A 17128-nucleotide genomic window follows, 5' to 3' on the forward strand; every position below is an offset into this window, starting at 1 on the left:
TAGCATTGCGATTGGGCATTCAGCTTGATCAAGTGCATGAACGTTTTCATGAGCACATGTGTATTAATATAGCAACTTCCATTTCTTCAGAGACTCCCGCTAGTGCATTATAGGTGCAGTCACTGTTGTAATGTAGGGAAATGCAGCAGCCAGTTTGTGCACAGTAAGTTCCCATGAATAACAACGAGATGAAAAGACCAGGTTTTAATTATGATGGTTGACTGACCATCATCGACCAGGATGTCAGAAGGGCTCAGTGTTCTTCTTCAGATGGGATCTTTGACTTCCACCTGAGCCAGCAAGCAGTGCCTCTGTTTAGGGTTGCATCTGACAATGCAGCACTCCCTCAGCATTGCCCTGGTAAGTTAGGGTGGATTATGTTCTCAACTCTCAGAAGTTGAGTTTGAACCCATGACCTTCTGAGTCAGATACAAGAGTGCCAGCAGTGGATCAAGCCGATACCAGAAATACTCTGGCATTTTATGCATTGTCCCTCTTTTCATCACCTCCCCCCTCCCCTCAATCAATAGTAGAGTATTCAGACACCTTATCCCTTGTCTCTGGAACTCCCCTACCCCAACTTTCCATTTATCTCTACATCTTAAAATCTTCCTGAATCCATCTCTTTGACAAAGGCTTCAGTTAACGTCACCTAACTTTCCCACTTGACTCAACATCTAACATCTAATCCCCGCTCTATTTCCATTTATGAAGCATTTTGGGATTTTTTTTATCTTAAATGATGTGGGTATAGAACCAACAAAGTTATTGACGAATCTGAAAACATTAGGGCTGAATCTCTTAGTCCCCCCTCCCAAGGGGCACCCGTTTTCAATGGGGAAAAGGTCAGAAAATAGGAGCTGGTAGTTGGCTCAGTGGCCTCATTGAATATGGTCTTCAGCTGCAGTAGAAAACAATAGTCTGAGAAACATAAAAATGTACCAACAGGACTTTGAAATATAGGCCCGGTAGTAAGAGTGTTTCTTTTTGTTGTTGATACAGTTAAAGAGATAATGAGTGATAAAGTGTCAGCGTACACAGAGAAGTCCCGTGGGAGAGAATTACCAGGATTCACTAATTACAGGATCTTTGAATCGCTGGCCAAGAATCAGATCATGAAGTTGGAGTCTCCGTCTTTGTCCATGCTAAAGGAGATAGCAGGTATGGTGATGCGTATGATCCAAGCTGCACTCTGCAACGTGAAAGACACTACATGGTAAAGGAAAGAATTGGCATTTGTATAATACAGTTACCACGGGACACCCCAAAGCGTTTCACAATCAGGGCAGTGCATTCTTGAACTGCAATCACTGTTTTAACATACAGTAAGCCCTTGATGTTTTACTTTGATGCTGTTAACAAAGTAGTGTCAATATATCCATTTAACGATGACGGGATCACTTTAACGTCATTTGCCACAGACTTCCTCTTCTGTGGTCTCCTGCTTCCATCCCCACCCTCAGTTCCCACCCACCCCTGCTCTCCCCCCCCACACCACCAGTTTTGCCCAACACCCCAGCCTTGCCAACTCTGGGCCTTACCAATTCACCCCCCTGCCCCAGCCGCTGCACACCCTAACACTTGACCTCCCGGCCTCTGTCCTGACCCGAGTTCTCGGGATCTGTCCATCGGTGGCCCCTGGCTTTGCTCCTAAACTCGAACTCAGTCCTGAGCTCCATCTAGTGGCAGACATTGGTCGGTGTGGCTGGCTGTTGATTGCAATGACTACCTTCTGCCACTAGATGCAGTCTGGTCAATGTAAAAGCACTGTGCACTGTGGTGAGAACTGATAGCGTAATGTAATTAAAAAAAAAATTGAGTGATATATTTTATTTAAAAGTTGTTAAAGCTAGGAATGCACAGTGTTGCACATATAAAGTACAGAATTTCAACTTGCGCATTCTTTTCTTGGGGTGAGAAATGTTTGAATGAACCCAACTCTGCCTTTAACATTGATTCCGATGGGAACCCATAATTCGTTAAAGTCCATTTTGCTTAAAGTCGGGATTTTTCAGGAACACAACGCCAACTTTAAGTGAGGACTTACTGTAGGAAACATGGCAGCCAGTTGCAGACAGCGAGACCCCTGTAAACTGGTAATGATATAATGCAAGATTTTAGCGATTAAAAGCAAAATACTGCGGATGCTGGAAACTTGAAGGAAAAATAGAAAATGCTGGAAAAACTCAGCAGGTCTGACAGCATCTGCAGAGAGAAACAGATTTGAGGCTTCAAGTCCGTATGACCCTTCTTCAGAGATTTTGGTGATGTTGTTTAAGAGAGAAATGTTGGCTAGGATGCCAGGGATAACTCTCTGGTTCCCCTTTGAATAGTTCCACAGGATCTTGTATGTTCTCTTGAGAGCAAACTTGTTTTAACATCTCATCTGAAGCACAGCACCTCTGACTCCAGGCCCACAGCAACGTGGTTAACTCTTAACTGCCTTCTGCAATGGCTTAGCAAGCCAATCAGTTCAAGGGCAATTAGGGATGGGCAACAAATGCTGGCCTGGCCAGTGATGCCTGCATCCCATGAAAAAATAAAGGAAAGTCTCAGTGCTTTCTCAGTACTGATCTGGGGCTTCTGCCTGTTTTATGTGCTGAAGCCTCCGGTGTGAGACTATGAACCCACAACCTTCTGAGTGAGGTGAATCTGCCTCTTGCTGAGCCCTGACGAACAATGACCAGCAAGATTCCCCCCCTCCCCCCGAACAAAGGCTATTTGAAATTTTGAGCACTGCCCCCCGCAATTCCCATCGCCCCCCTCCAACCCCACAAGAAGGCTGTGGATGCTGAACTGTTCACGTTGGAGAGCAATAGATTTTTATTAGGTAAGAGCATTGAAGGAGATCGATAAATACAGATCAGCCATGATCTAACAGATCGTGTCTATAATCTAATAGAATGACAGCACAGGCTCAAGGGGCTGAATGGCCTATTCTTTGATTTTGGCAGAAATATAGTTTATAGTGAGAGAGAATGGCACCTTTTTTTAAAAAAAGGGGCTGGGTCATTATCTGGGTAGGAATGGGATCAATGATTATAATGATAGGTACAGCTGAAGATTAGGATCCCTGTGGAATATGACTGATATTGAGTTAATGTATCCATGGAAGTGGGCGGGCAAGAAAGGGAGCTGCTCATTGTTAAGGTTAGGCGAATGCTCCAGATCTTCTTTTGATTCAAGGTTGCAGACTCTGCCCTTGGCAGATTAAATGGGAGCAGGAATAGGCCATTCAGCCCCTTGAGCCTGTTCTGCCACTCAGTGAGATCATGGCCGATCTGGATCTTGACCCCCATCCACCTGCCTTGGTTCCATATCCTTTAATGTTCTTACCTAACAAATTTCTTATCAAAATGTTGGGTGAGCCCCATGATGAAGCAGTTGTATCTGATTTTGGGCTTGGTGATGCTTTTCCATAGCTGTCTTCCCCAGCTTGTTAGGACTGCATCACTGAGGGACATTTACAAATGAAAGTTGTTCAAAACATAATAAAAGAAATGGCATCCCTGTCTAATTAGCTTCTCGCTTGTTTTCCTTACAGACCTGGTCCAGTCAGTATTTAATGATTTGTCTTTGCAGCATTTTACAGGGCTGCCAAACCTAATGAAAAGCATCAAGGTATGTAGGAGATTAGTTTCCTTGTTCCTATTTATGGGGGGGTGGGAAATAAATTGGGCTGGATTTTCAGTCTGATCAGGAGATATGGGTTCCAGACCCTGACCTATGTATGAAGTGTTTTAGACTAGTCCACAGTGATTTTGCACATTATGTATGTGATGCTGGAAATCTGAAACAAAAACAAAAAGTGCTGGAAAAACTCAGGTCTGACAGCATCTGTGGAGAGAAAGACAGAGTTAACGTTTCGAGTCCGTATGACTCTTCAAAACTAAAGAGAAGTAAAAATGTGGTGAAACATATATTTATAAGGGGGGGTGGGACAGATGAAGCTGTATAGAAGGCTAGTGATAGGTGGAGGCAAAGGAGTGATTGCAAAAGATATCATAGACAAAAGGTCGAAGGGGTGTTGATGGTGATGCTACTGGCTAAAGGAGGTACTAATGGTGACATTAAAGGCAGAATTTTCCAGATGGCGTGTGGGAGTGGGTCTCACGCACATGCGTGTGTAAAATGACATGCGGTGATGTTGGGGGCGAGAGTCCAACACCATTGTGATATTTTATTGGGCGGGCGTGCGATGATCTCTGATACGCGCCCGCTATTCATTAACCAGCCACTTATGGCCCTTGAGGCGCCACTCGACAGTGATTTTTCGGTGCCCTGTGTAACCTTCGGGTTGGTGTAATGGGCAGGCGGGTAGGACACTTTTGTATAAACTTCATCCACGGGTGGGATAAGAGGGCTCAGTGGGATCGCAAGTGTGCTCTGCCAAATATTGATGTTTCAAAGTTACTGACACTTGCCTGTGTGACCTGCAATACTTCAAAACACATACCAGCTGCTTGGTCTGGACTCTCAACCTTCAGGTCAGCACTCTGCAGTGAGGGGTCTTTTTTGGCCTGCAGGTTTCGGGAAGCCTTCCCTTAGCCTGGGAATGGGAGCTGAACTTTCTACTGGAGGCACCTCCTTGGAGGAAGAAGGGAGGGCTAGAAGGGGGAGGAGGCCGGGAGTGCACATTCAGCCTCCAGGGGAGCCACCTTTGGGAGGACAGACGCAGGCACAAGGGGTGCAGTGCCAAGAGGTAGTCCAAGGTGGAAGGGGCTGGTTGCTCCGCTGCCAGGGTAGCGGTGAAGCAGCTACCTCAATATGACTGAAGTCCAGTGCCGAAGGAGGCTCTGTCTCTCAAGGGAGACAGTCAACTATATCTGTCAGATGATTGGGCCTGAGATCTCCCCTACCTGTGTGGGTGGACACCTCATGCCAGTGGCTCTAAAGGTCACAGCTGCCCTCAACTTCCATGCCTCTGGCTCCTTCCAGGGCTCGGTGGGTGATCTTTGCGGTGTCTCCCAATCAGCTGTCCACACTTGTGTCAAGCAGGTTGCAGACCCTCTGTTCAGACATGCATTGACCTTCATCCACTACTGTTGGGTTGAGGCAAGTCAGACACAGTGAGCCAGAGGCTTTGCGGCCTTTGCTAGCTTCCCCCGCGTCCAGGGTGCTATAGACTGTACACATGTGGCCATCAAGGCGCCAGCAGGTGAACCCGGTGCCTTTGTCAACAGGAAGGGATTCCACTCCATGAATGTGCAGATAGTGTGTGATCACAGGATGCTGATTCTACAAGTCTCTGCAAGGTACCCAGGCAGCTCCCACAACACCTACATCCTCAGACACTTCCAGGTGCCGGGGCTCTTCAGTGCTCCAGCCCGGCTGGATGGATGGCTGCTGGGTGACAAGGGCTATCCCCTCAGAAAGTGGCTTATGATGCCTCTCTGCCATCCAGGAACAGAAGCTGAGCAGCGGTACAATAGGAGCCAGGGCACCACAAGGGCTGTGGTGGAGAGAGCCATCGGTCTTCTCAAGATGCGCTTCCGATGCTTGGACCGCTCAGAGGGCACACTCCAGTAGCCCCAGATCGTGTGTCGGTGATAGTGGTTGCATGCTGCGCTCTCCACATTCTTGCACTGTGGACGATGAAGACATTGACACAGTGGCTGTGGCTGCACACGACAAATCCAGCAGTGAGTTCGAGGATGAGCATGCACGGGGAAATGCTGAGGGGGTAGACGCTGACCCAGGCATACTCCAGGGAGGCAGGGACACCCGGGAGGCTTTAATCAACGAACCTTCCGCTAGCCCAGCACATATGGACCTCCAGGACAAGCCTGGGCTGTAACCTCCATATTCGAGACCTGAGTGCAAAATCTGCCTGGTTAGGAACATTAATAAGGTCCTTGTTAATAAAGCTGAATGTCCATCAAAACACTCATTACATTATAGGAAACCATCCACCTGCAGATGAAAAGAGGCAACTTCAGCCATGGTGACATGTCTGAATTTAATGTTACAACCAAAGAAACTTAATGAAACAAAATGACAAAGGTTTTAAAAATCACACCAACTCATAAAGACCTCATCTTGGGCCAACACAGAAGCACCAGTGATAAACCTATGGTGTGCCTAAGGTGCTTTATGTTTATGTTTCTGGGTGCTGCGTCTTGGTGCTGACCCCTCGCTGGGAGTGGCATCTGAGCCAGCCTGCTGACTCTGCTGTCCTGTTGGCCTCGATGACCTTGTTGGTCGTCCTCTGGCCCGTGGATCCAGTGCTGGCCTCGCCTGGGAGGGAGCTGCCAGTTCCACAGCTGGCATCTCCCCAGTCGTCACAGCCTCACCAGATGCAATGGTCACTGGCAGAGGGGCAGAGGAGCTGCAGCCCTCATCTAGAGCACAGAGAGGAGCCCACAGAGACGACAGGCAGCTGCTGCACTGACGTGAGGTCACTTTGGACCTCCCTGCTCTACATGGATGGATGGGAACTGAGCTGGGAAGCTTGGTGCCCAGACCATCTCCCACACTGGCACTAACCAGCTGAGGTTAATGCCCACGTGAGGGCTTGCTGGTCCGAGTGCATTCCCAGGAAGCCCTGATGGGTCTCTTGGAGGAGCCTCTCCACGAGGGTCGCCATTCTCTCCATGGAGGATGGATGACGCTTGGACATGAGGCTCATTGCTTTGGCACTAGTCCGTGTAGACTCCTCCACCATGGATACCAAGCCAAGTGTAGCCTCATGTATCTCCCCCAGATGCTCCCGCACACCCGGCCGCATTTCCTGCACTTGCTGCGTTGTGGATGACTCCAGAGGCACATCATCAGGCACCGATTGAGCATGTGCCTGGTCTCCTGCAGCCCTCTGACTGCTGGCACCATGGGCACTCTCTGTCTCTGCCAGCTCCTCCAGCGACTGTGAAGTGCCCTCACCGCTGTGCCCCGGGGCACTAGCCGATGTTCTAATTCCCACCAAGGTGCCTGGCAGAGATGGCATGATGCTGGTGAGACTTCAGGGCCCTCAGATGTGAGAGGGGCCCCTGCTGCTCCTCCTCCCAGCCCTGCTCTGCTGATGCTGAAAAGAAGAACAAGGACATTGGATCAGTGAACATGGAGACAATGTCAGTGTGCATCCCTGTCCTCCGGATCATTATGCGCTCATCCTTCCATAAGCAATGGTGAGGCCATGTTGCAAACTTCAATCACCGAACATTCAGCACTGCCATGGCTGTTGGGAGAATGAATGATGACCTCTCTGCTGGGCGTATAAATCCGCCTGTGACACCCCAGCCTCACCGACACCTATGGACCTGGGCGCATGGAGCCTCTCCAAATCTAGGGCCTCCTGCTCGAACCTGCTGAGAATTGCCAACAGTGCCGGCCCTTCGCCAGTCCTCACCTGCTCGGCAACATTATGTGCATTCTTCTCCTGGAAAGGAGAGAAGAGCATTGATTAGTGCTACTTGTACCTGGACTCTCTTCACGGACGGCCCACCCCAACCAGAGTGGGACATTGCAGGGCTCCAGAGCCTCCTCACCCCGCTGCTGCTGAACACTCACACAAAGATGCTCAGCCTGTCCCCACCCCTACCCCACCCCCTTGGCCAAATGCTGCCTTCATCACATTAGGCACTGCACAGTCTAACCTTCCATAACAAGGAGGCGCAAGCACGTGGAGTGCAGAGGACAGCAGATCGATTGGTGCCACCGCCACCTTAAAGCTCCCCTCCCAGCATGTTATCATCCTGACTTTGACATGTCCTGGAGTTCCAGTACTGTGCCTGGGTGCAGCTCCTCCAGGTTGTCCCCAAAACAGTCATGTGGGTCTCAGTGTACCACATGCTGCGGGTGCAGAACCCATCTCTTCACCAACCTCTCAGGGTGACCTCAGCGTGGGCAATATCTGCTGGCCCACCCAGCGAAGGACACATACCATCAATGATTCAATGTAGTCACTACCCTCAGACTCCCCTGAGCGCAACAGGTCATTGAAGCGCTTGCGACGCTGGATCCAGGGGTGCCGCACCATGTCGTGGGAGCTCAGGATCTCCTCCCAGGCACGTTTGGTCATGTTGAAGGTGCCTCCTCCTCTCGTCCTCAGGTGCCAGGACCTCCCACCGTGCTGCCACCTCCTTGAGGAGGGCAGCAAAGCAATCATCCGAAAAACGAGGGGCACAGTGACCCCCTGCCCTACCCTCCTGCCGGGCCTGCTCACCAGCAGCGCTCTGGGGAACCTTTCCACTGGACATGATTCACAGCCTTGGAAAGGCTGCAGCAGCTTTTTAAAACTGGCAGTCGGGTCACCTTTGAACCCAGTGATCAGTACCGTCCCACCGCCGCCCGCCCACTCCCGCTGTCCTCGGGAGCCGTGATTCACGCTGGGTGGGCCTTAACTGGCCCGCCCACATAAAATGGCGGCGCAGACCCGATCGCGGGTGCCGATCGCTCCCGCTCCGCCTCTTCGCCAGCCAGAAAGTTCTGCCCTAAGAGTAGAATGCAAAATGAGGCAGTGACAGATGGCCAGTGGGGTTGGGGTGGTGGGAGGGGACGGTGTGGGGGAGAAAAAAGGTCAAAATAGGCTAAAAGGTGAGGATAAAGCAATGAGTGGAAATAAGTGATAAATAGGTGGGGAAAAAAATGTATAAAAATTTAAAAAATGAATATTTGAAAAAAAGGATCAAAAAGGGATGAGAATGGAGGAGAGAGTTCATGGTCTGAAGTTGTTGAACTCACTGTTAAGTCTGGAAGGCTGTAAAGTGCCTAGTCGGAAGATGAGGTGCTGTTCCTCCAGTTTGCGTTGAGCTTTACTGGAACATTGCAGCAGGCCAAGGATGGACATGTGGGTATGAGAGCAGGGTGGAGTGTTGAAATGGCAAGTGACAGGGAGGTCCGGGTAATGGTTGCGGACAGACCGAAGGTGTTCCACAAAGCAGTCACCCAGTCTGTGTTTGGTCTCTCCAATGTAGAGGAGACCGCATTGGGAAGAGTGAATGTAGTAGACTGAATTGAGGGAAGTGCAAGTGAAATGCTGCTTCACTGAAAAGAGTGTTTGGGCCCTTGGACGGTGAGGAAGGAGGAGGAAAAGCAACAGGTGTCACACCTTCTGTGATTGCTTGGGAAGGTGCCTTTGGAGGGGTTGAGGTGCTGGGGGTGATGGAGGAGTTGGCCGGGGTGTCTTGGAGGGAACGATCCCTATGGAATGCCAACAGGGGGGGGCGGTGAAGGGAAGATGTGTTTGGTGAAGGTGGTTTCCCTTGACCTTGGTTTTGATGCTTTGCAATGCTGTCTGTCTTTGCATAAAGATGAAGAATAGGTACTGGAGGGTATCAGCTACCCATGGAAAGGGCTCAAAAATCCTTAATTGCTTTAATGGAAGTGAGAACCTATTGAAATAACACCTGTGAAGGCTGCTTCCTGCCTGTTCCCATCATGATTTTCAGAATAGACTTTATAGGCAAGGTTTTGGGTGCTCCCAGTCACAAGGTTCCTGATACAGGTACAGGACCCTTATTAAACATTCTAATAATCCAGCATTTGTTTCAGGCAACCATCAGGGACAGTTAGTGTGTTCTCAAACCAGTATGGTAGGCTTTTGGTTTGGGACATGGTGCTGTAAAATTGGACTCCATGGAACCCATTTCAGACCCAAGAAAAGGTTAGAAATCTATCCCTTGTGTTTTTGTGCACTGCAAGGAGATGACAGTGAGGGGGGAGGGGTGTGGGAAGGTAGAGTTGCTTGCAAATGGAAGCAAACATCACATTTAAAGGGATGGGAGAGACAGCAATGTCTAGGAAAGAAAGGGCCCATTGCAAGCCATCTGGCCAGTCCCAGTAAAATACCCAACAACTCATTGGCTTATTTCCCCCGCAGAGTCAGATTGATGAAATCCGCCAGACACAGGAAACTGAAGCGGAGGAGATGCTGAAGACTCTGTTCCAGATGGAGAAAATGGTCTACAGTCAGGACATCATTTACTGCAACAAGCTGAATGAAGTCCAGATCGAGTATGAGCAACCAGAGGAGCAGAGCAAGCAGCTGATTTCCATCAACACTGATATCACCGCAATGTCTGTTCATTTAGAGACCTACTACCTGGTGAGCTGCCACGGGACTGTGACTATTCCATCTTTAATGATAGCCTGACAATGTTACTCTAATCTGTGGGCAGGGTTTATTGTTCTGTTGACCTCATCTCATGTCACACCTGTGAAGGGCTGCTGACTATGCCTTCCCCTGCATAGAGGAGGAGGTGTGATGGATAGGGGCTCTGGGCAGGGGAAGTAACTAAAAACTCAGTAAGAAGTAAATTATTGCCGGAGGATCGAAGAGCGAAGGTGCCTAAAGTATATATATTTTTAATGCTGGTTTCATTTTCAGCTGCCATTCCTCAAATGTGCTGAATCATTGCTGAGGCATTAAGATCATAAGAAATAGGAGCGGGAGTAGGCCATTTGGTCCCTTGAGCCTGCTCTGCCATTCAATAAGGTCACGGCTGACCTATTTGTGGCTCTAACTCCTGTCTATCCCCCATAACCCTTGACTGCCTTGTGGATCAAAAATCTGCCTACTTCAGCCTTGAATGATGCAGCCTGTACTGCTCTCTCTGGAAGAGAAATCTAAAGACTAACGACCCTCTGAGACAAGAAATTCCTCCACATTTCCATCTTAAATGAGACCCCTTATTTTTCGAAACCATGCCCCCTAGTTATAGATTCCCCCATGAGGGGAAACATCCTTTTACCATGTACCTTGTCAAGCTCCTTCAGAATCTTATGTTTCAATAAGATTGCCTCTCATTCTTCCAAACTCCAGCGAATATTGGCTCAATCTTTCCTCTAAAGACAAGCCCTTCATCCCAGGAATCAGCCTAGTGAACCTTAATGAAGGTATGTCCCTCCTTAAGTAAGGAGACCAAAACTGTACATGGTACTTTTGGCTCAACAATTGCCCTGTACCATTATAGCAAGACTTCCCTATGTCCTTTACTTCCATATTCCATCCCCTTTGCAATAAAGACCAACATTCAATGTGCCTTCCTAATTACTTGCTGAGACCTTTTGTGATTCATGTACAAGGACACCCAGATCCCTCTGTACTGCAGTATTCTGAAGTCTCTCTCCATTTAAATAATATTCCCCCTTTTCTATTCTTTCTACTATAGTGGACAACCTCTTGTTTTCCCACATTGTACTCCATCTGCTAAATTTGGCCACTCATTTAACCTACCTATGTCCCTTTGCAGACACTTTGTATTCTCCTCACAACTTGTTTTCCTACCTATCTTTTGCATCATCAGCAAATATGACAACATACAGTCAGTCCTTTCATCCAAGTCATTAATATAGATCATAACTAGTTGAGGCCCCAGCACTGATCCTTGAGGCACTCTAGTTATAGTTTGTGAACCTGAAAATGACCCATTTATTCTGACTCTCTGCTTCCTGTCAGTTAGCTAATCCTCTATCCTGCTAATATTTCACCTCCAACACCGTGAGCTCTTTCTTGTGCAATAACCTTTTATGTGGCACCTAACTGAATGCCTTTTGGAAATCCAAATACACCACATCTACTAGTTCTCCTTCTTTATCCGCATTGCTCATTACTTCCTCAAAGAATTCTGTTAGTGTTTGACAGATGTATTATCCTTTTACAAAAACATGTTGACTCTGCCTGATTATTATGATTTTCTAAATTTCCTGATACTACCTCTTTAATAATGGATTCTAGCATTTTCCCCAAGGACAGATGTTAGACTAACTGGCCTATCCTGCTTTCTGTCTCCCTCCTTTCTTGAACAGAGGTTGCGGTTTTCCCATCCGCTGGGACCTTTTCCAGAATTTTGGAAGATTACAGCCAATGCATCCACTATCTCTGCTGCCAATTCTTCTAAGACCCTAGGGTGCAGGCCATAAGGTCTAGAGGACTTATCAGCCTTTTCTCCCATTAGTTTTTCTAGTACTTTTTCTCATTATTGTTTTCAGTTATTCCCTCCCTGTTGCCTTTTCTACTATTCTTGGGATTTTTTTTAATGTCATCTGTTGTGAAGATACCTATTCAGACTCTGCCATTTCCTTGTTTCCCATTATTAACTCTCTATTCTCACCCTCTAAGGGCCCAATGCTTACATTAGCTAGTCTTTTTCTTTTCTTATACCTTTAGAAGCTTTTACTGTTTTTATATTTCTTGCTAGTTTACTTTCATATTCCAATTTCTCCCTCTTTATTAATTTTTAGTCATCCTTTTATGGGAAATTTTTAGAAACCAATCTTCTGGCCACCACCCACCTTCGCAACATTGTATGCCTATTCTTTCAATTTGATACCATCTTTAACTTAATTAGTCATGGGTGGTACATCCTTCTCATACAGTCTTTCTTTCTCAATGGAATATATCTTTGTTGAGAGTTATGAAAAATAAAAATAAAGATGCATTATCTGGTCTGGTACCTGCCCAATGGAATAGAGCTGAATACTCTATTCAACAGATTTCAGCTTCCCCTCTTCTCTCAGGATGCATTGTAGCCCTTAGACTCTCATGCCCAATTGTCTGCGGCTATTAGAAGCTTCACTGGCATGCTACATTGGCAGAGAGAATGTATTACGATCCCCGTTAGAGACTGATAACTTAAAAAAAAGAATTTCTCAGTGATCGACAAATAATCACACGACAGGATTTCATGTTATAAGAGCTTTTTACAGTTACAAGCAAACTAAAATCAACATTGACTAAACTACAAAAAGGTACTTTCCCCATTAACAGAACCGGAAACCCCACTCCATATTTATAGATTACTCCACACTCTTGGAGGATATGTAGCCTTGTTGCTAAAGCCCTGAATTCCTTTTACTGTCCAACAGGTTTTCCCCTCACACTACACAAGGGTGAATCTTCCAGTTTCCTTTTGAAAGCCCATTCACTCGATCTCCTGAGTATAATCGAACTGACTTCCAGCATCAAGACACTCTCTGGTGACTCCTTGGTCTTTAAATCACTACAAGTTTCATTCCTTTCAAATAGAGAATCCAATCGAACCAATATTCTGCATGGCAGTTAACACAAAACAGTCTCTCCCTCTGCTAGGCTCAGTAGCTGCTGTTTGTCGTCGCCTTCTCCAGGCCTCTCTGACTGACTGAGCCTGTATCTAAAAATATCAGTTGCCCTTTGTTTGTGTCAAGCTGTGAAAACTGGCCCTGAGTTTCAAGCTGGATCTCTGCCCTCATAACAACCAAATCACATGGCCCTGTAGTAGGCAGATTTCAGTGTGATTTCACACCACCCCCATTGCAGGACATTCTGTTTTACCTCAAATTAAAAGAGATAGTTTTAAATATAACCACCTTAAAGTCTTGCATTCATAACAAATGTTTTGTCTTGTGGGGGAGAGTATCGCTAGAGGTCATCAATATGAGATAGTCACCAGGAAATCCAATAGGGAACTCAGAAGAAACTTCTTTACCCAAAGAGTGGCGAGAATGTGGAACTCACTACCACAGGGAGCGGTTGAAGCGAATAGTATAGATACCTTTTAAGAGAAAGCTAAACAAGCATACGAGGGAGAAGGGAATAGAGGGTTACGATGGTGGAATTAGGTGAGGAAAGAAGGGAGGAGACTTGAGTAGAGCATAAACACCAGCATGGACTGGTTGGGCTGAATGGCCTGGTTCTGTACTATATATCCTATGTAAAGTTTCAGCACAAGGTCTACAGGCCATAAAGGAGAAGACTGTATGATAGTGGATCTACTTTTATGTTTCAGATTGCGTCAAACCGACTGGCTGACCTGGTTCCCATGGTACTTCGATTCTACCTCTTGCAGGAGTATGCGAGCAAGCTGCAGCGCAAAATGCTGCAGTTGTTGCAGGGCAAAGAGCGGACGGCCGAGCTGTTGGTGGAAGACGAAGACGTCTTTGAGAAGCGCAGGTTTCTCAACTGTCGCTTGAAAAGGCTGAGAAAAGCACGCCACATCTTGACTATGTGTTGAAGCAAAATGTCCGTCGATAGACTTAGTACATGGTCAGCAAGCTAGTAGGTTTTTGGGAGTTACTGATCATGATTTCCATTTGGAAACCCATGGGGTTGATATGTCCAAGAGAAAACAGCATTCCTGTCATTTGCCATTGTCTACAATGACCTACTAAATAAGTGTGAATTCAACATACAAACATGTTAAGGCCATTCAGCCCCCTGTATCTGTTCTGCCATTCAATTATATCATAGCAGATCTGTATCTTAACTCCATCTAAGCACTTGGTTCTGTATCCCTTAATAACCTTGCCTGCAAATATCCTTGCCTACTAAAAATGTAATGACCCCAGCTCTGAAATCATCAATTGCACCCCAGCCTCTACAATTCTTTGATGGGGGTTGGAAGACGGTTCCAGATTTCCAACACTTGTATGAAGAAGTACATCCTAACATGATTTGGCTCTAATACAGTTATAATTCCCTTGTTTTGGACTCGCCCAGCAGAGGCAATCATTGCTCTCTCTCTACCTTCTTTGATCATAGTCATTTCATAGTACAGAGCTTGAGTATTGCTGAAAAAAGAGACATGTTTTTTGTCAAAGCTTTTCGTGTTGCATTCATCAGGACATTTCAGTCACCATCAACTGGTGCATTCTCCATGGCAATGCCTCTACCAATCAGTGTCCACGTGCCATTCAATCATCACTCTCTTCTCACATAGTTTAAATTGTTAGCCCCTTTACATCTGGTTTTCTTGCGAATTGTCCTGATGAGTGCAAGACAAAAAGCTTTGACAAAATTGTCTTTTTCTTTCAGCAATATTCTTTGATCATCATAAACACCTCAATTAGATCACCCCTTAATCTTTTATACTGCAAGTTTATGCTTAGGCTTATGAGTCGGTTAGGCTAGAACCTCAAACCACCCACAGAGCTTGATGGATGGAAAGTTGTGGAGAAGTTTCTGAGAGATGCAAAGCTATCCCTTGGCCACCTGAACTCTTAAAATTATCTCCCTCACTGTAAGATGCTTACCCTATTTAGTCTCCACCATTCTTTTCTCTCTTCCTCCACCCCAACATTCTGTCTTTTAAAGAAAAATCTGGACATTTCCTAGCATAACTCATATATTTATCAAGGTTTCATCAATGCTGTTTCTTGGCATAGGATGTACAGCGAGAAGGGATTAAGGTCTTTTTAAAAATTAGCTTTTCTTTGTTCTTGTCTGGCATCAGTTCCCAAAACAAACAGCCAGACAAAACAAATTGTAGAGTTAGTATTTTGTTACTTAGGTTTTATGCACAGGAGTGCACATTATGCATCATGTATGGGTTGTGTAGTTCTTATGCTGTATGTTAGAATAATACTCTTTGTTAAAGTGTAATGGTTTATTAGATCTAGTTGGTATATTCAGCGAGACTCTGGAGCTTTTGCTCAACAGAAGCACTGATGAGGCTTCACTGGTGGCAGTGTATCCTTGGTATAGCATTTGTTTAATGCTGTAATGAAGCTCTGACGGTTCAATAAAAATACTATTTAAATAGTGTGTCTGCCTTTTTTTTTTACTATTGCAGATCTGTCAAATCAACTGGATTTTCACTCCTTGCTCATATGCCCGACCTCAGCCTGGAGATAACAGCTTTCCCTCTCTGAATTATCATTCTTCTGAGTGCTAAAAAAAAAAGGCTTGCATTTAAGAACTTCATGATATCATGATGCCTTAAATTGCTTTAAAGCCAATTAAGTACTTTCAAAAAATTCATTCACAGAAAGAGGGTATCGCTGTCTAGGCCAGCATTTATTGCCCATCCCTAGTTGTCCTTGAGGAGGTGTTCGTGAGTTGCCTTCTTGAACTGCAACAGTCCATGTGGTGTAGGTACACCCACACTGCTGTTAGAGAGGGAGTTCTAAAGTTTTGACCCAGTGACAGTGAAGGGACGGTGATATATTTCCAAGTCAGGATGGTGAATAGCTTGGAGGGGAACGTCCAGGTGGTGGTGTTCCCATCTACCTGCTGCCCTTGTCCTTCTAGGTGGTAGGGTCGAGAGTTTGCAAGATGCTGTCTAAAGAGAATTGGTGAATTCCTGCAGTGCATCTTGTAGATGGTACACGCTGCTGCCACTATGCGTTGGTGGAGGAGGGAGGGAATGATTGCAGAAGGGGTGCCAATCAAGTGGGCTGCTTTGTCCTGGATGGTGTCAAGCTTCTTGAGTGTTGTTGGTGAAACAGGTATAGAGTAAGTTCCAGCACAAGGGGAAGAGCTACTTTTGGAATAATCCTGTAAATGAAATAAACCTTCCATTTGTGCATTTGTTTTTTTGGGTCAGGTCCCTTTGCAAAAAAAGATTCTCCCTTATTCACACCATTTCCACAATTGTAAATACAGAATTGACAAATACCATGAAAGAGGGAGGGGATGATCCAGATCAGGTGATAGTGAATCATCTGCCTGTTTTACACCCTGCCCAATTTTCATTTCTAGTGAGGTTATGGCCATGGTCACATTAAGGTTGAAATTCTTATCATATATTGTCAATTCCTTTCATAATTTTAAAGATCTCAAGTCAAAATACTCCTCAACTTTCTTACCTCCAGTGGATACATCCCTGTTGGGTATTCCTGGAGTCTCCAAACATTACAAATTATCACTAATGCAAGCAAAATATAAAAACCATTGTGGAATTAAACAATAGTTTTTTTAGTTTTCAAAAACAGTTCCTCTGACGTCCTCCTCCTTCCTTAACCGAGGTTTTCCACCCACGGTGGTTGACAGGGCCCTCAACCGTGTCCGGCCCATCTCCCGCGCATCCACCCTCATGCCTTCTCCTCCCTCCCAGAAACATGATAGCGTCCCCCCTGTCCTCACTTATCACCCCACCAGCCTCCGCATTCAAAGGATCATCCTCCGCCATTTCCGCCAACTCCAGCATGATGCCACCACCAAACACATCTTCCCTTTACCTGCCTCCCCGACGGCATTCTGTAGGGATCATACCCTCCGTGACACCCTGGTCCACTCCTCTATCAGCCTCCCACTCCTCAACCCCCATCTATGGCACCTCCCCATGCCCACGCAAAAGATGTAACATCTGCCCCTTCACTTCCTCTCTCCTCACCTTCAAGGGCCCAAACACTTCTTTCAAGTGAAGCAGCATTTCAGTTCCATTTCCCCCAACTTAGTCTACTGCATTTGTTGCTCCCAATGCAGTTTCCTATA

The 17128-nt window shown here is 46.3% G+C and overlaps 1 protein-coding gene across 5 annotated transcripts in view; it reads left to right on the plus strand.

Annotated features, from left to right (window-relative positions):
- The window catches only part of LOC121290867 (interferon-induced GTP-binding protein Mx3-like), a 37102-nt gene extending 21650 nt beyond the window's left edge, over positions 1-15452 (plus strand). For all 5 annotated transcript variants that reach the window (XM_041211888.1, XM_041211886.1, XM_041211884.1 and 2 more), the window contains exons 11-14: positions 1003-1161; positions 3545-3621; positions 9818-10042; positions 13704-15452. In XM_041211888.1, coding sequence (XP_041067822.1) covers positions 1003-1161; positions 3545-3621; positions 9818-10042; positions 13704-13928 — 686 coding nt within the window. In that variant the 3' untranslated portion in view covers positions 13929-15452. The remainder of the gene's footprint in view (positions 1-1002; positions 1162-3544; positions 3622-9817; positions 10043-13703) is intronic.
- The last annotated feature ends 1676 nt before the right edge of the window (positions 15453-17128 follow it).

Source organism: Carcharodon carcharias, chromosome 18 (assembly GCF_017639515.1).
Source record: "Carcharodon carcharias isolate sCarCar2 chromosome 18, sCarCar2.pri, whole genome shotgun sequence".
Classification (NCBI taxonomy): Eukaryota; Metazoa; Chordata; class Chondrichthyes; order Lamniformes; family Lamnidae; genus Carcharodon; species Carcharodon carcharias.